Source organism: Podarcis gaigeae (assembly GCF_964106915.1).
Source record: "Podarcis gaigeae genome assembly, chromosome: 5".
NCBI lineage: Eukaryota > Metazoa > Chordata > Lepidosauria > Squamata > Lacertidae > Podarcis > Podarcis gaigeae.
In genome coordinates, this window is record NC_139681.1 from 73,963,636 (window position 1) to 73,983,031 (window position 19,396).

The following is a 19,396-nucleotide window of genomic DNA, read 5'->3' on the forward strand; positions in this document are numbered from 1 at the left end:
TATGGTTGATTTCTCAACAGTTTTTATGTTTTATGTGTAAATTTGTGCATTGTTGATTGGCTGCAAAGCAATCAGTATCTATGTATATAGTAATAACCAACTGTGAAAGATGCTTTTTGCTTAATTAAAATTGTCTTCTGCCCTAGTTGTAAAGCTTTGTAATAGTCACATGTTCCTTTTGTGTTTTTCCTCTTTGATTAAAAATAAATTGCATAGGTATTTGCCTTTTGCAGATTGTGCCAACTGTTCATGATTCCCCCCCCCCCACCCCCAAGAAGTTGGACATTGAGTATTTTGGTGCTGAACTTTGGATAGTTTGGCATTTTGTAGCAGGAGTTTATATCGTGCACATTTGAACAGGCTTTATTTATTTATTTTTTAAAAGCTGGTATGCTATTCTCTTAAAATGGCAATTTCAACTGGATTTTCAAAGTTATTTGTGGGACAGTAATATTGGTAACACTTCTAAATTTTTTTTGCAGATTGCAAGATTATATTTGGTGTCGGATGTGTTGTACAATTCTTCTGCAAAGGTTGCCAATGCTTCATATTACAGAAAATTGTAAGTATCAACATTTTAAACTTTCAAGAAAAGTCAAAAACCTTTGTAGATTTTGAATTTTGCATGTGCTACCTTGTAGTACTGTCTGGCACCTTGACAAATCTGTAGGAGTACCAATCTTTAAAAAAATATTTACACTTGATCAATTTGGAGCCAACTTAAAATTGTGTAACTTTCCTCTGTAGCATGCATTCATTGTTAAACTAGGATAATTTCTCTCTCTGTATGTGTGAATACAGTCATACTTCATGTTACGGACTCTTCAGGTTATGTGTTTTTGGGTTATGGGCCGTGGGAAACCGGGAAGTACCGGAACGGGTTACTTCTGGGTTTTGCCACATGCACAGAAACGCTAAATCGTGCTTTGCGCATGCACAGAAGTGCTGAATCGTGCCTGCGCAGACGCGCGCTTCAGGATGCGAACACTGCGGGTTGCAGACGTGCCTCCGTCACAGATTACGTCTGCAACCCGAGGTTCCACTGTATATACATGTGCTAGGTGTCTTGAAAGACTGGGTTGGCCTATAGCAATAAATTTTGACAAATTGTAGTAACCTTTATAAAGGTTTTATTCGTGAAGCTAATTTTAGACCTATTCCTAAATGGGTGTGTTTAGGGCCTCTTCTGTATAATTAGAAATTTGGGCGCACATATTTGTAGCTTAGATGCAAGTTGAATGACTTTCGCTGTGGCTTACTCAGTAATGCAAACTGTAATATATGAAAATGTTGTTTCAGTTTTGAGACAAAACTTTGCCAGATATACTCTGATCTGAATGCTACATACCGAACAATACAAGGCCATTTACAGTCTGAAAACTTTAAGGTATGTGTATGATTATTTATTGAATTTGTTTACTTCCATGCAGTGAGCAGTTTCAGGGTGAAAACAGTCGTCCGTTGCGACTTAAAAGACTAACCAAATTATTATCATGCAAGCTTTTGTGGATCATAGACCACTTCAGCAGATGAATGCAGTGTAGCTGTGAATTGGCAAGCATATATATGCATGATGGGGGCAGGGCAACAGAGAGAAGAGATGGGAAATGTAGAGAACTGATTCAGAGGCAAATGAAGAACGAAACCACCACTAGCAGATAGTGATATTTATCTAAAAGCAGATTAGCTGCCGTGACCAATTTAACAAGGCCATAGCACACACATCTTGCTATTGATAAGCTAGTTAATTCAAGTAGTGTGGAACAATAATATCAGTTCTTGCCACAGGTGATACAATTTATCAAGTGTTTCAATTCAGTGGTATCCCATGGAACTTTCTCTTAGAAGTTTATTTTTTATTTCCTATATTTATATATCACCTAACAACAAAAGTCCTCTGGGTGATTTGCAAGTAAAAATTAAAAGCATAAAATATGATAGGAAACTAACATCTTAACACACAGTAAAACCAGACATGGAGAATGACATCAGTACAACAAATAGAAAGTAAAAATAATAATAATAATACTTATGACTGAAAATGTCACCTGGCACCTTAAAAGACAGACCTCTCTGAGGGTGCCAACACTGGAAAGGCCCTCTCTAGTAGCCAACCTCATTTGTTCCTTTATTGACATAAAAAATTGAAATTATAAATATATAATGTAAATAATATAAAACAGCAAACAAAATAGTGTTGTAAAAATATAAGTGTTAAATAAAAGCTGTTCTGCTTGGTGCCAAAAAATAATTAGTGCAAGCCTCTCTGGGGAGAAAATTGCATTAGGAAACTGCCCTTCAATAAATATACAACCTTTCATGTCAGAAACAAATGACTTTGTTTTTCACCAAGGCCAAGTTTGTGTATAGTTTGCTGTGAAAATAAAATCGCAATTAAATATAAATAGTGCTGTCTTCACTCCATTGCTGTCTGCACCAAATATATTGGTTTTTATTGGCTGTACCCAAAAGGTTGTATCTGTCTTAAGTCATACTTGGAGTAGACCCATTGAAATCAGTTGCCTCAAGTTAGTCCTTAACAAGGATTTCAGTGGGTCTGCTTTGAGTATGACTTTGCTGGATTCCCCCCAAGTTTACTAAACACATCAAAACCGATATGAACATTCTGTGACGGGTGCAGTGCTAATTAGAAAGGTGGCGTTGTGCTTTGTGTAATGTTCTTAAAGTACTTCTCAATACAAATGACTAGCATTGTTTACTACTTTTAGCAACGGGTAATGACATGCTTCAGAGCATGGGAAGACTGGGCGATTTATCCAGAACCATTTTTGATCAAACTGCAGAATATTTTCTTGGGGCTTGTAAATATTATTGAAGAAAAGGAAGTGGAGGTAAGTGTGAGATAAGACCATTATTGGTACTATTCGTTTGGAAGCAAACAAGAGAATCTGAAGCCTTACAGGTAAGGAAATCATAGCAGAGGTTTGTAGCTGGACTCTAGGGCATGAAGGCTTCTCTTGGTTCCCAAATGAATCTCTCCTTTCATTTGAAGTTGCATAAACACAGTTTTCCCCTAATGTGAATGTTAACATTGTCCATACCTTTGCCTTTGAACTAGCTCATTTACCAGTTACGTATTGGAAATTACTTGGAACCTGAAGCACGTGCATTGCCTCTTTATCAGTATTCAGGTGTGTGTTTGTGAGTGAGAGAGAATTTTAAAATACCTGAATGCTTGAGACCAGCCTCCATCTCTTCCATATTAGAGTTGGAATTAACGGAATAAATTACATGTTGTCTGTTAGAGCATTTGTCTCAAGAAGCTGGAATGTGTCTAAAAAGTTGTTAGAGCCAAGAATTTCTAACCTGTGGCTAATTCCTCACAGGTGCAAGGAGAAGCAGTTTTGAGAAACGTGTAGTTGTTGAGAGTTGGTTGGTTTTGTAATTAGAGCAGAAGATACAAACAACTTAGGGCCTGGTTCACACGGAGGGTTGTTCTTGTCTTACGGCTCATGGTTTGTTTGGAGAGAAGCAAAGGAGCCTAAGTTTGACAAGAAGTCACAGTACAGTTTGTCTCCTCCCCTGCACAGTAGCAATGGGGAAGGAGCAAAATGCCCATAGTTTCAGCAGTGTGTGTAAAGCATGGTCTATTTTAAGTACTATTTCATGTGAAGTGCAGGCCAGGCCAGGCCAAAATTATTGGGTTATCCAAACCATAAACATGTACTACTCATGCCAGATGTCTTTTGTGAAGTAATTCAAGAAAGTAAGCAGGAGAGATTACATTGTTTGTATGTAGACTTACTGCAGTGTAAATAAATGAACTACAGGAATATGGGAACTCAGCTATCTATTACCTGGTTTCTGAAGGAAAACTTGGAAAGTGTTTCCATGTGCTGAACTTTTATATTATTAAACACAAACATTGGTGTCCCCTTCCCCCCTCCCCCACCCCAGAAATTGTGCATCTGCTACATTTATGGACCCTGAGGAAAATGTATTATATCTGTAACCAGGGTCTTACTTCTGGCATCTTCATGTATTGTGTGAATGGTAAACCGCTTTGTATACTTGACAGAGGTTTTTAATGTGTCGAGTAAATCCAGAAACTTCCTATGTGTGCAGTTGTACAACGAACTGTGATGCTAGCATACTAGTGGTGCTAGTAGCATCCAGATGTGGAAAACAGTTATGCTGGAGGTTGATAGACGGGGGGAATCAGACATATTGTGCAGATGCCCATGTCACATTGTATATTGGGTGCACACACTTCAGCCCACAAGGAAAAGTGCTGGATTTATGAATTATTAGGAGGTGAACCTAATAGCTCTGCACATTTTTGTGAACTAAATGCATAAAATGTATCTGAAATGAAGCTGTAACAACTTGAGGAAAACACTGTCCATATAAAACTTACATTTGGTTTACAGGAAGTACCCGATGATCTTGATGGAGCTCCCATTGAGGAAGAGCTTGATGGTGCTCCTCTAGAAGATGTGGATGGAATTCCTATTGATGTTGCTCCAATTGATGATCTTGATGGAGTCCCTATTAAGACGCTTGATGATGACCTTGATGGTGTTCCCTGTAAGGAATACTAGATTTAGTGTACTTAGAAGCCTGCACTTTCTCACTGCAAAATGCACATTTAATTGAGGCCCCATTTTTTCTGGTACTTCGGCGTTTAAAATGCAGTGTTGCTGAGATTTGAGAACAGGTGTTTTTATTAGATATTTGGCTTCCATAGAATAATAGTAGAAAAATGGAAGATGTGAGGTGTGTTGGTTATTACTATTCTGTCCATGTTCAATCATATATAAGCAAGAACTGTATTTTCATTACCTTGTTAGGCTGTAAATCAACTTGGGGCAGAAACCCTTTTATTACAGGTTTATCTTGAATGCCTCCTAAAATTGATAGCTCCAGTTCAAAATGATAACATAGCAGAAAGACTACAGCGACTCCTTTGCACAGGATAGCTCAAATGTTCCTCGATCCCACAGAGCTTTAGATCAGGCCTCTCATAATTTGTGCTCAGATTCTGGAATTGAGAGGGGCTTGAGTGCATGTCTCCCAGAATTATGATCTCTGTCTATGTCTTGGTCTTCTCCATGACATACAAGTTTCCATATGCAGTAGGCTTTTATATGAAGTGAATCCTCTGCCTTTACTTTAAAATTGCATGGGCCTTAGAAGATTGCTTTATGCGCCCTTCCTGGATATTCAGGTCTGCCATTCTAAAAGCACAAGGTCATATATATCCCATTGGTGGGATGCTTCTGAGTAAACATGCAGAGACTTGCTCTGCACATAATCTTTTACTTGCAGCAACGTATGCTGAAGCCTGCACCTTTTAAAATGGCTTATCTTTTTCAAGTGCCCTATATAAGAGAGAGCATACAAAGCAGGACTACTTTGGAACGTTGGTCATTGCTATAATCTTTTATTCAACAGTGGATGCTTCTGAAGAGTCTAAAAAAAATGAGCCAATTTTCAAAGTTGCCCCTTCAAAGTGGGAAGCCGTAGATGAAGCTGCACTTGAAGCTCAAGGTTAGTGTCATATCTAGCTTCTGCCACTTTCGTTATGTACATTTCAGTTAAATGGGTTTTAGTTCAGCATTTCTTGCTAAATATTAATGAAGCAATACTTTAAATTCACTAGCAGACATCACAAGTGCTGCTCTTATTCTGGAACAGTGCCATTAAATAAAAAAGTTAGAAATTAACTGCTATGCAGCATAGCTACAAATACCTTTTTAAAAAATAAGATTTATATAATTTTATGTAACACTGGACAATGTTTTTGCATTCCCCCCCCCTTTACTAGCGGTAACAACATCTAAATGGGAGCTTTTTGACCAGCATGAAGAATCTGAAGAGGAAGAAAATCAGAAGTAAGAATTAAGGTGTTCTGTATGTCTTTCCCCCTTTGCCGTGGCAACTCTGATCCTAAACATATTACACAATAACGAGGATCATTTCAAACATGCTGTGGAGGTGTGAAATGTCTCTGCTTCTGGAGTCCCATATTAGGGAAGAGATCAGCCTCCCATTGGATAAATACAAAAGTTGTAACCTCATCCATTAATGCACATGTTTCCTTTAATTACTGGACTCTGGTAGCATAGTAGACCAAAGAACTGTCTATTTGTCTATTCCTGCTTCCACACCCAGTGAAAATCTGTTCAATACCCCATGTGAGTTAGGCTCTGTGGAGTTATTTTAGAAAGTAATGGTAAAATCTCTTCTCCATTAGTATCTCAGATATAAATGATGTGGGTGCCAAAACAGCCTAGAGAAAAGGCAAGAGTGGATTCCTAGATATGTGGGAGATCCTTCAGGTTTTATGGGAAAACATTAAAAAAAGATATGCGGCTCCTATCCCAAATCCCAAACTGAATCTGACTGATTCAGGTCTATCTGAGATTTGCCTGAAGTGGATTGAGGCAGCCCCGGGTTGGGTTCAACAAAGGGGAGAACAAAAGGGATGGGTTTTAAATCCTAATTAAATGTATGGTTGGGGTGGGGCAGAAGTAGATGCAAGCAAAGACTTTTGCCTGTCCTCCACTGCATGTTTTAAACCCTACATATATATATATAGGGCTATGCGAGGCCCCTATTTGGATTGGGGGTCAGATTGGGCCCAAATGATGCGCCAAACTGGCTCAGAGGGAGCTGAAGCTGCACTATTTTAGTAGTTGGCTGCATGGAGCCAAATTGGGGCACATGGTCTTCTTGTTGAATCCAGACACATCCTGGCTCAAGGAGAGGTGCTGCACTGGCTTTCCATAGACCTGGGCATCCTCATCAATGAAGCACTCCATGCATTGTTGGATCAGTCACTGTTGATTCATTGCTGGGTCAGTAACGGGGAAATCAGATGCACATTTGCACTGCTTTGGTTTCACGCTGAGATGTGTATCTCCTCCCATAGTTACTTTGAAACCAATCCAGCAATGATATACTGCAGCCACACTTCATTGTGCTCTATTTCCTGTTTCTGGTCAAGCAAGTGACATTTATATGGAAGGCTGCTTCTGCTTGTGAAAGCGTGAATGAAGGGTTGAGAGGAAGCGTAAACAGATATAACCCATCCTCCCTGTTTCCCCTGTGCTGCTGTTCTCCTCAGTAATTTTTCTTTGCAGTCCACGCCTAGTATTTTAAATAAAAAGGATATTGTATAATAATAATAAGAGGATGTTACAGAACAAAAATAGAAGCAAAGTATGCTGGCACATGTATCTGTGCTTGACTTTATGTAGTGACAAAATGCTCTATTGGAAAATGATAAACATAGCATATTTCCCCCAGAGAGAATTAATTCCTGTACTTCCGGTTTTTTTTAAAGCCAAGAGGAAGAAAGTGAAGATGAAGAGGACACCCAGAGTTCTAAATCAGAGGAGCATCACATGTACTCCAATCCAATCAGAGAAGAAATGTCAGATTCAAAATCTTCAAGCAAGTACTCAGAAATGAGTGAGGAAAAGCGTGCCAAACTCAGAGAAATTGAGGTGTGTGTGAATAACATCGATAAAATTTATTTTTATACTCTGACATGATGGATCAAGTATAAAAATAACCAATTTCCCTGTTTTCAAAATTTTCACTTGGATTTCAGGAGTGCTAATCAAATATTATCATATTTAAGAATTACTTGTATTTGTACTATGGATAGGTGAGGCAATAGTTTTATTATTGAGAGATGTAACGTAAGGGAAACATAGGTACAAGCTGGAGGGCCCTCCTGGGCAAATTTTGGAGGAATGTGATGGGAGAAGAGGAAAAGGTTAAAATGCACAAGCAAAAAACTATTACACAGTTCGGTGGACATAATTAGGGCATTATTCAATCATAGCAAGTGTTGGGAAATAGATAGGGGAGGGCAGAAGAGGCAACAATTGAGCCGTACACACGAGAAGCCTTGAACATTTTGAACTTTGAAGCCCATAATGTATTGTGCAAGTATATTTTTAAGCTACTTATTTTGCATAATTATTGGAGCTAATGCCTATGCTCTTTATTCAATCTTGATTTAAGGATGATTACTTTTACCTTACTTGGAAAGTCTAGGGTGCCCTCTGCTGGTGAGAAGAGTATAACTGTATTGCAAAATGAGATTGGTCCTTTAGGATTAATGGATTCTTATTCATGGATGCTTATTTTAAGGATCCCTTTTCTAAATATGATCTCAAATATTTATTAGGAGTAGTAATGCCCAATGAAAGTCATTAAATTGGGGTATAATAATATCTAAATTTATTGTATGATCTCCATTAAGGTTTTAAGCTGCATTCATGCTTGAGAGTGAGGAACCCTGCATTAATTTTCATTTCATTTTTTGAGCAGTTGTGTTGAGATGTAATGCTTAACCATTGTTAAGTGTTATGTGAATGAGCCCCTTTCTTTTTTTCTCCTCCTGTGTGGTTGCTTTCAATTAATCACAGTTCAGGTTTACCTGTGGTTTAGGGTTCAGGCATAATCTTAAACGAGACCCACTACCTGCCGGTGTAGACATTACTAAGTTAGATGACCACTGGACTGACTTGATATAAGGTTGCTTCCTTGTGTTCCTAATTTGGCTTGTTTCAGTGGTAAAAGCTAACAACAGTTTGTCCCAGGATAAGGCTAAACTGCAATTGGTTAAATAAAAGCAAGAATTTCAGATCTTGTCATGACTGTTGAGAATTCCCAAACCCAAGGCTTATTCATGTAATGCCAAGTCATAATGTTCCTTTTATTGAACCTGATGAAGAGACTTCAGCCTCACTGATAATCTGAGGCATGGGGCGGGATTTTATTTACTTATTTTTTAAACAGAATTTGTATACTGCTTAATGATAAATAAAACTTCTAAGTGATGTACAGTACAAAGAATATAAAATGTACATTAAAATTGTAAATAAAAGTCAAAGCTTTAAAGGATAAAAACTTAAAGTCAGTTTAAATTTCATTATAAACTAAAGGTACATATTCATGCCAGCTTTACATGTATTTTAATATTGTAATTCCACCAATTAATTGTTTTGAGAACTCACCACTGAGGAGAAATTTATGTGAATGTACCCTAGGGCCAAAACGAAGTAAATAAAAAGCCTAATCCAAATGTGTATATTGTAACTTTGCCAAACTTGCAGGTAACTCTAGTACTGTGTTTGCATGTGTATTTTCACAGCTGAAGGTAATGAAGTTTCAAGATGAGTTGGAATCTGGAAAAAGACCCAAGAAGCCAGGCCAGAGTTTTTCAGAACAGGTTGAACACTACCGTGACAAACTGCTCCAAAGGGTAAGTAGTGCTACTGTTCTGGATTTTTAAATTTAGTTTAGATACGGATTTCTATTAATGTTACTGGAACCTGTTTTGACTATAATGCTAAGTTATTGTTTAGCATGATATGCACAAGCAGCAAGACGTCTCAGGCTCAAATCCACTTGCAGTCTGGATCCAACCCATTGAATGGTACTGGCCTCACGTTACACTTGGCAATCTTAAAAATAGTTTTGGAGCAGTTAATAGTTTGCCTGTTTAGTGTTTTAGACTTATCCAGATAGATTATTTGATCTGTATAAGTGCATGATATCTAAAGTCATTTCTGTGGGTGATAGGTGCTTTGTGGTAGGGCTGCATTTAAAATTGAATATGAGCATACAGAAACTGACACAAGGCTTTATTACCTTTTTAAGCATATTAAAGTGATAGACTTGTGTAAACTAGAGAAAATAATAAATAGCTTGGGATTTACTGCCCTGCAATAACTTCATGATATTTGTTGTTACTATATCTATTTTTAAAGCGATTTAGCATCAAAACCTCAATTTTAAGGTTACTACGCTTAATGATTACATTGCCACATATAACGGGCACATTTAGTTCGATACATTTTTTTTAGAAGTTAAGTGCTGAAGGTTTTGTAGCTTTGAGCTAAAGATATTTGAGAATGCAAAAGAATGCGATTAAGAAGACAAAGATGTTTCCGAACTTGTTGTAAAAGTGGCTACTTGATTTTGTTCTTGTAAATGTTTGACTGTATGGCAACGACTGTTGGTTAGTAGTAGAGCATATACAGAAGACCCCAGGTTCGTTCTCTTATATATCTAGGTAGTGCTGGGAATGGCATTTCTCTGAAACACAGGAGAATCATTGCCAGTCTGGGTAGATAGACAGCATTCAGCTAAATAGATCAGTGATCTAATGTGGAGTCATAGGAAGCTGCTTTAGACTGTTTCTTGTTCCCTCAGTGTCAAACTTTGGCTCTGTTTTGTAGCGCGTAAAATGAATTAACATATACATCTTGCTGTATGATAAATTCTGAATTCTCTGAAGTGCCCAATTACTATTAATCTAGGAGAAAGAAAAGGAGCTGGAGAGGGAAAGGGAAAGAGACAAGAAGGACAAAGAGAAATCTGAATCCAGATCAAAAGAGAAGAAAGAGAAAGAAGAATGTACACCAACAAGAAAAGACAGGTATATAATTTAAGAAGACTAGATAGAATGCAGCCTGTGCAATGAGTTTTCCCCTTCTTCTTCCCCTGCATGCCCCCAAAATTTGCTCCAGGAGCTCCTCCAACCCTTCTGAGCCAATTTTGAGGGGGTGGGCTGCAGGGGAAAGGAAGGGAAGTTACGTTTCGCAAGCAGAAGTCTCTTGCACCAGCAGAGCAGAAACTTTGGGGGCCACTCTGTTTTTGAATTGTTTTTCTGGTCCTCTAAATTTGAGTGTCTGAATTGGAAAATAATACTTTCAGTGGGCTGTGAGTTATCATTGTGTGTGTGTGTGTGTGTGTGTGTGAAGATAGTATTGCTTTTTCAACCTTGCCATTGTTTACCCTGCAATTTCACAATCAAGGATCTTGGCATTTAGAAGAAAATTATCATCCAGTCAACTGATAACAGTGACAATAAATGTGTACAGCCATTTTAAAAGCAATTGTTGCTTTTTTAAATGTTAAGCATGTCAGGATAAAACGGCAAACAAGGGTGCACACAAGTTACAATATCTGAAGAACAAGGCTATAGCTTAAAGCGCTGGTGGGGAATCTGTGGGCCTATTTTGGCCCAGCAGGTGGCCTAATTCAACCTGCAAGGTTGTTTCCCCACAAGCCATGCACACCCAACCTATATGATGTCAGGTGTAGGGCAGCTAAAGGCGTGGCTGCAAAGGAATAATCAGGAAGGCTTTAAATGCTGTTTGGCACAGACTTCAGACCCTGCTGGATCAGCTACACGTTCGAGTTGCCAATCAGGAACACTGGAGTAAAGCTTATCCCTGCCAAAAGCAAATCTTGAATACAATGCCATTCAGTACTGGGAACTGGAGTGTATTCAATCCCAGCAGGGCTTGAAGTCACTGCTGATTAATTCAAATATTAATCATTACAGATAAGCATCTGAAATAAATTTTACCATAGGTTTTCGGACAATCAGTTGCAGTTGTGTTTTTTTAAGGCGGTATAATTAAGTCCCAAGTTTTATTTAACCATGCAGTTTTGATGGGCAGCCTGATTGCCGCTGTAACTCCTATTGCTTTGGAAATGTGCACAAGGAGATTTTGAATATTTATGCATTTAATGTTCTGAAAGGAATGTCAAACTGCTTTAATATATTTGGTGAGGTGATGGGCATCTTTGTATAGGTGCTCATAATTTCTCTCTCTTTTTTTTTTTTTGAAAAAGGAAAAGGCGACACAGCACATCACCCAGCCCGTCCCGCAGCTGTGGAAGCAGGCGAGCAAAATCACCGTCGCCAAAATCGGAACGCTCAGAGCGATCTGAAAGATCCCACAAAGAAAGCTCACGCTCCAGGTCATCTCACAAGGATTCTCCCAGAGATGCCAGTAAAAAAGCTAAAAGGTAACGCTGTTCATTTCTAGAAATCCATTTTTGTTCAGTGTGACTCATCAGCTAAGTCATCGTTTGGCTTGGCCTGTCGTCTGAACCTGGAATCATCCTTTGAATAAATAAATAGGAACAGTTATCTTTGTGTAATATTGTGGCGTTACAAAATTATTGGGTGACACATATGCAGTAAAAAGGTACAGGTAGTATTTTCTTGTCCACTTTTATACATACATGTTACAGGATAGAATTAATCTGTTTGGGGAAGAGTGCATCAGATCCAGCATGGTTCTGAACTGCTCTAAGAATGGGGTTGATCTTGGCAGGCAGAAGCCAAATAATCTATTGACATTAATACAATTTATTTTTAGGTCGCCGTCTGGCTCAAGGACACCCAAAAGATCAAGGAGGTCGCGCTCCAGGTCACCTAAAAAGTCAGGAAAAAAATCCAGATCTCAATCCCGCTCTCCACACAGATCCCACAAGAAGTCAAAGAAGAGCAAACACTGACAAACTCTTAATTTTTATGATGCTGTCACTTACTGGAAATGCGGTTTTGTTTTTGTGCCTGAAGAGTCTGTTTAAAAAAAAACACACAAAACAAAAAAAGCATTCCTAATATTTTTTTTGTGAATGCACGTGTATACTCATGAGTAACTGCATCGGTAGACCTGTCATTGTTTTATATTGTACAAAATACCTTCATTGTGGCTACTTCCCAGAATGAGATTTTGTGTTTAGAAACTTCATCTGAAATGTGTGTAACTGATCTGCTGGCAGTAGTGATATTTTGTTTTAGAATGTTGTGAGTTAGGAAAAAACCCCACCCACACACAATTGTTTTCCCCCTCCCTCCCTTTTTTGTAGCTTTGACAACTTGAATTAGATTTCAAATAAAATCTGAAAAGAAAATGTAAAAAAATAATAATGGTGTTTTCTTGCCCCTCTGAAACGAGAGTTCTCTCCCCCAACCCCAGCCATAGTTTTCCATCATACAGAGCTGCCAATGCGAGCTTCTAGCAGGAATCTTTCATACGATGGTCAGGTTATAGAACTCTTCCGGGTATGTTGGAATCTATAGCATGAATATTGTCACTTGGCAATACGTTTTACTTAATGCAGGAACATTTATGCAGTACAGATGTTCTTAAATGTTACAAGCTATTGCTTGAATTTCCAAGCATAGCCTGCAGGCACGTTGAGAACACTTATTCTCTCTCATCTTACAGCCTAGCAGCCAGAACGAGTCTGTTGATAGTTCTTTCCAGGGACATCAGGTCTGCTTCTTCCATACCTACTAAACAATGTGATTGTTTACTGGAGAGAGATTATCACTGTTGCAGCTACTTTCTATCTGTCTGGTGCTATAGATGCCTGAGCAGCAAAGTACATAGGAAGGAAGGAAAGCAGGGCTTGTGGGTATTAGGAACCTCAAATGCAAACTTGGGCCTATGGCCTCTTCCGTTTGCTTGTAAACTCTTCCCTTTCGACACCATAAATCTCTCGAGTCATTCATAGTAGCAGGATCACATAATTGATTAGACTAGATTTAAACCAATGCACTAGGGCAGTTTTAGTACACATTTCTGGAAATGTGACTCTGGCGACTTCCACTATTCAGTTTCTTCATGCATGCTCTTTTTCTCCCCTTTTACTCAGATGTGAAATTTGCTATTTCCGTCTGAAATGCACATATTTCATAGGAATGGTTTCAAGGCACATAGTTCTTCACTGAACATGAAATCCTTTCAGCTGGTGTCTTCGGTGAAATGGTATTGAAGCCACAGTATTAAGTGTTTTAATTACTTTCCATGAATAGTGAAAAGAGAACAAATTATATTTCCCCCTTACAACAAATACTGTCAGAATGATCAGAACTCTAAAATGCACATCATGAAGTGTCTTTATAAAGTGGATTTTATTCCAGAAGATGACCTTGTAAATGCATTTTTGTATTGAATTCCTCCTTTGGCTGTGAAAATTGTTGAAAGAGTAGCAGAAATTAGATTTTTTTAACTTGTATCTTTTTCTAATATACTTGTATTCCTTCCCCCTTCTCCTTCCCCAGTTTTGGATGCCCTTTTGTTTTAAACCTGTTTTTTTCCTCTTTTGGCATTGATATAACATAGCACCTCCTCTGGGTCACTTAACTTTTTTTCCATGAAAGAAAAGTCACAAAGGTTCACTGTTTGTTTCCTGGAGGAGTGGGCAGATTGTAATAAAAATGCAAAGTTTAAAGGGATCTGGACTCCGGTGAAGTGTTTTTTAAAAAATCCATAATGACGTTTATAGACAGCTACGTGCTCTTTTATTCTATATATGGGGTTTTAATGTGTTTGAGAGACAAAATTTGTATTCGTTAGAGGAATATGATGCAAAAATACCTAAAATACACATTTGGGGGGGAGGGTTAGGACCCAGATTTCCTGTGTGCTTACCTGTATTGCTTGCACATTCTCATACAGGTGCTACTGATTTTTTCCATTCTTGCTACATTTCTTTATTCAAATATATAATTTTTTAAATTGTGTTTACATCACATCCTGCCTTTCTTCCAAGGTGTATCCAAGCGGTATACAATTTAAAATGATGAAAATAAAAAGGTATGAAACGGCCAAACCCTCTGAGGCTAATAGAGGTCTCCTCGGCAGTGGTAAATTTTGAAGTGCCGGATCTGATTATGACAACCCCCATACCCAGGCCAGCTGCATTGTTCTCTAAAGAGCAGCAAGGACATGGGTAGTCAACGAATGGAGTTGGCAAAGGATGTTGCGCTGGCTGGTCTTTCGGAAGACTTGGGCTCATGTCCCTGATTACCCATGAAGTTCACCACATTATGTTGGGTCAGTTACCATCTGAGTTTACCCAAATAAAAGGGTTCATTAGATGCTTGATTAGACTTGCTTATGCTCCACCACATCACCACTCTTCAGGAGCAGATGGATGGTATGAGATCACTGACCTGGGATTCTCTTAAGCCTTCCGCTCAGTCTGTGTGGACCTCCGAGTAGTGCCAGCTAAAGTCTTGCTACACGCCACTTTAGTTTGAAAATGCAGAGACGATGAAAGCTTAGGAACAGTGTGGTGTGAGCCGACAGGAGGAAGCTGGGGACACAGAGATACATGGCTTTTAGGCACGAGAAGAACAAACCTCGTGGAAAGTGATGGTGCAGAACCCCTCCATCTAGACTCAGGATGTTGTTGTTGTTTAGTCGTTTAGTCGTGTCCGACTCTTCGTGACCCCATGGACCAGAGAACGCCAGGCACCTCTGTCCTCCACTGCCTCCCGCAGTTTGGTCAAACTCATGCTGGTAACCTCAAAAACACTATCCAACCATCTCGTCCTCTGCCGTCCCCTTCTCCTTGTGCCCTCCATCTTTCCCAACATCAGGGTCTTCTCCAGGGAGTCTTCTCTTCTCATGAGGTGGCCAAAGTACTGGAGCCTCAGCTTCACAATCTGTCCTTCCAGTGAGCACTCAGGGTTGATTTCCTTCAGTATGGAGAGGTTTGATCTTCTTGCAGTCCATGGGACTCTCAAGAGTCTCCTCCAGCACCATAATTCAAAAGCATCAATTCTTCGGCGATCAGCCTTCTTTATGGTCCAGCTCTCACTTCCATACATCACTACTGGGAAAATCATAGCTTTAACTATACGAACCTTTGTTGGCAAGGTGATGTCTCTACTTCTCAAGATGCTGTCTAGGCCTGTCATTGCCCTTCTCCCAAGAAGCAGGCGTCTTTTAATTTCGTAGCTGCTGTCACCATCTGCAGTGATCATTGAGCCCAAGAAAGTAAAATCTCTCACTACCTCCATTTCTTCCCCTTCTATTTGCCAGGAGGTGATGGGACCAGTGGCCATGATCTTCGTTTTTTTGATGTTGAGCTTCAGACCATATTTTGCGCTCTCCTCTTTCACCCTCATTAAAAGGTTCTTTAATTCCTCCTCACTTCTGCCATCAAGGTTGTGTCATCTGCATATCTGAGGTTGTTGATATTTCTTCCGGCAATCTTAATTCCGGCTAGGGATTCATCCAGCCCAGCCTTTCGCATGATGAATTCTGCATATAAGTTAAATAAGCAGGGAGACAATATACAGTCTTGCCGTACTCCTTTCCCAATTTTGAACCAATCAGTTGTTCCATATCCAGTTCTAACTGTAGCTTCTTGTCCCACATAGAGATTTCTCAGGAGACAGATGAGGTGATCTGGCACTCCCATTTCTTTAAGAACTTGCCATAGTTTGCCGTGGTCGACACAGTCAAAGGCTTTTGCATAGTCAATGAAGCAGAAGTAGATGTCTTTCTGGAACTCTCTAGCTTTCTCCATAATCCAGCGCATGTTTGCAATTTGGTCTCTGGTTCCTCTGCCTCTTCTAAATCCAGCTTGCACTTCTGGGAGTTCTCGGTCCACATACTGCTTGAGCTTTCCTTGTAGAATTTTAAGCATAACCTTGCTAGTGTGTGAAATGAGTGCAATTGTGCGGTAGTTGGAGCATTCTTTGGCACTGCCCTTTGGGATTGGGATGTAGACTGATCTTCTCCAATCTTCCAAACTCAGGTTGTAGATATGTGTAAATAGACCATATATCATGAAGACACCACAATCTCTGCTGTGTCCAAAAGAAAACAGACCCTAGGCAAAGCACATCTTGCAACCCCTGGAATCTCACATTGCTGGGGAGAGTGGTGTGGTGTGCGGTATTTTAGCAGAAGCTACTTCATTCCTGTTTCAAAGGTCTATTTTTGGCACGCTGCATTACAAATATGAGTATGTGGAAGTACAGCTCAGACTCAACTTTTTACAAAAATATGCCAACCACAATGTTCTGAGAGGTTGGCAAAGGTTAATATGTGTGCAGCTGAACGGAAATTCAACAAGAGTGCTGTCTACATGCATCTTTAGATACAGTTTTAATGTGTAAAATACTGAAAGCATAAAGTACTGAAGAAGCTTCAAATACAAACACTGTCAGTGTTGGAAAAGGAAAAAGTCCTGACTTCCTTTGTCTCCTCAGCCTGGTCCTCGAACCCTTGTCAGCCTAAAAGAGTCCAAGAGAAGAGCGTCCTTGCAGAGTATGTTCTGCTTTTATTATTAAAAGTCTTTATCTGCAAAACGAACGACCAACTGTACACACATCTACACTACCAGCTTTCTCTAACCAACCAACCCACCACCACACCAACATTGACCACTCTATATATACAGGTACAATTAGGTGAGAGGCTGCATGAGTCATTGTAGGTCGCCGACTCATGCTGACTTAGTTCTTTTACCATTAAAGAAACGGCCAATTTTTAGCCGTGACAAACATGACCACCACCTGAATATGAGTGGGCAATTGAGTAGTGTCTTTATTGTTAATAGCCAAGCAAATTGCAAGGCGAAACTGATGGGCCTTATAACCAGGTGGAGGGCAAATCAATTTGTTTTTATACTGGCTCTTTACCTGCAAGCGTTGTTTGTCTTGGATTTGCCTCTTCTCTCCAACTTCTGATTTCAGTGAAGTTTATTAGCAATGATAGGCTTTCAAACAGTCGTCTTAGCTTGGACGACAATTATGGTTTTGTAAAGAATGAAAAGAATCTCCTTTGATAATGCTCATCTACATACACAAAGCTTGTCTTTTTTATTAATGTCATAAAAGGGGGGGAATTTGACATCTTTTTCATGCCTAGGATATGCATTTACTGTGGGGGAAGAGTGGTGTCTAAATTTAGGAGAAAACCTCTGAAAATCTATTGCAAGGAGGGTGTTTGTATTTAAAAGCTTGGAGTGGTGAGAGAGAGGAACTTGGAAACATGGTAGTAGAGTGATTGGTTCTCACAAAGCGCCAAATGATTCATAGTTTGGTATGCCGCTTCCACTGTGCTCTATCCAATTACCGTACTTTATACCCCATGAATAAGATGACCCCTATTTTTTTTTGGGGGGGGGGAATTGCAAAAAATCGCTCAACCACCTGACTGACTCTGCCAATTGCATGCGTCACGAAGCCTACATTGTCTGCCCGCTTGCCACCATCAACTGCCAATCACCCACCCAGTTGCCACAGCAGCAGCCAATCGACAGCAGCCCTTGCTGCACCTACCAATCACCCGCCCAATCCAAGATGGCAATCTCCTGCTCTTATACACGGTATACTATGGTACTTCCTGGTTTAAAACCCCACACATACATTAAGTAAAATATAAACATCAACAACTGACTACATGCCAATCACCACGGCCCCCTCCACCTCTTTCCCCCTTTTCTTCCTAATGTAACACTAATGTCTCAACAAATGAAACTGATCTGTAGAAAATGTAACTTGGAAAAATAGATATTGCACATACTTTTGTAAACCAAGAAATTTTGTAAACCAAAAAATACGTTAAAAATAAAAAACCTATGTTTTGATATTTTCCCAACACACCAGGACTGCACACCAAGCTCAAATCTTGATTTGCAGGACACGGATCACAGTTTTGGATATGTAATGAGATGGATCCAGAGACGCGGACAGAAGAGGATGGCAGAAGTGGACTTTTGTGCCTTTGATCCCTTTGGGGGAGATGACTTTTTTTTGGTGGTGTGAGTCAATTTCAAAAGTAGATGGGTGTTCCTGGATACTTACCCTGGTTACCAAAAGGCATATGTGCCTTTTGGCCTATTATACAATTTTCTGTGGCCTACCTACCTCATTCTTTTCAAAGCTCAGAGGACAGCATGGGGCACAAATTTGTTTTGCAGCCTTCCGCTAAACGTGCAGTACCGTGAAATATTGCACAAATTGATACGTTAACCATTAACTGTTGAACATAACTCCTTAAGTTATCTAACAATCTGAGAAACACATTGGCTCTCCTTACTACATATATACCATTTAGCTAGGAAATGTAATTAGTTACCTCTGTGAGTGGAAGCAGGAGACCAGCTTTCAGGAGAAATTCCATTGGTATTTGGTGTGGTAGAACCACTCACATGTGAAGGGAAATGCATGTGTCTCTCAATGGGCCGTCAATACATTTCATGGAGAACCAAATCAATGAGCAGTTTCCTGGCACATACCTCTGGGTTGTTTGGGGGACAAACACTCATGAGAAATATCTGGCTGCATTGTAAAGTGTGAAACAGTGTTAAATATGTAATAAGCAGATTAAGGGATGGTAGAGTTTTTTGGGATGGGAAACATGCATGTGTCTGCACCCAGGGCGAGGCATTTTTTTTTAAATTACTCATGCATCTCAGATGACAGCTCATTGCCAATATTAGTTATGCAGGCATGCCACTTTTACTTTAATTTCTTTTGTTGCTAGGGGGAGAAGATATTTTTCTTTAACTCCATTTGGTCTTCCATAAGGATGCACTCATTATTCCAGAGGCCTTGATGCTCCCTGCACTTCCATATGCTGCTTTCTATTTAGGCTATATTGAACTGACCTAGTTTTATTTTATTTTTCTAAGACAACCCCTCTAGGGTTATACGGATATGGTATAGTCCCAATTATTTTATATATATATATTTAAATTAATAGCTAGTGTTTCTCCCCTGTAGCTTTCTCTTCTAAACATCAGTACCGCAGAATCTGGGTTGTTTGAAAATTATGTTTTATAAAGCCTATTCAGG

The 19,396-nt window shown here is 39.4% G+C and overlaps 1 protein-coding gene and 1 long non-coding RNA gene across 10 annotated transcripts in view; one reads left to right on the forward strand and one right to left on the reverse strand.

The window, feature by feature from the left end:
* U2SURP (U2 snRNP associated SURP domain containing) overlaps nucleotides 1-14,032 on the forward strand; it is a 36,077-nt gene extending 22,045 nt beyond the window's left edge. For all 8 annotated transcript variants that reach the window (XM_083739298.1, XM_083739297.1, XM_083739299.1 and 5 more), the window contains 11 exons: nucleotides 483-562; nucleotides 1,300-1,387; nucleotides 2,730-2,852; nucleotides 4,392-4,548; nucleotides 5,416-5,511; nucleotides 5,789-5,855; nucleotides 7,310-7,472; nucleotides 9,134-9,244; nucleotides 10,305-10,423; nucleotides 11,629-11,805; nucleotides 12,162-14,032. In XM_083739298.1, the coding sequence (XP_083595424.1) occupies nucleotides 483-562; nucleotides 1,300-1,387; nucleotides 2,730-2,852; nucleotides 4,392-4,548; nucleotides 5,416-5,511; nucleotides 5,789-5,855; nucleotides 7,310-7,472; nucleotides 9,134-9,244; nucleotides 10,305-10,423; nucleotides 11,629-11,805; nucleotides 12,162-12,300 (1,320 nt within the window). In that variant the 3' untranslated portion in view covers nucleotides 12,301-14,032. The remainder of the gene's footprint in view (nucleotides 1-482; nucleotides 563-1,299; nucleotides 1,388-2,729; nucleotides 2,853-4,391; nucleotides 4,549-5,415; nucleotides 5,512-5,788; nucleotides 5,856-7,309; nucleotides 7,473-9,133; nucleotides 9,245-10,304; nucleotides 10,424-11,628; nucleotides 11,806-12,161) is intronic.
* Nucleotides 9,254-18,879, reverse strand: LOC310845148. 2 transcript variants are annotated; one of them, XR_014564514.1, is made up of 4 exons: nucleotides 18,678-18,879; nucleotides 16,755-17,333; nucleotides 14,753-14,895; nucleotides 9,254-9,446 (listed from the first exon to the last, which is right to left on the reverse strand). It is a non-coding gene; the product is annotated as an uncharacterized lncRNA (long non-coding RNA). The 2 variants fall into 2 exon arrangements; XR_014564515.1 differs by lacking the exon at nucleotides 9,254-9,446 and having other exon boundaries at nucleotides 12,854-14,895.
* Between the last annotated feature and the right edge of the window lie 517 nt (nucleotides 18,880-19,396).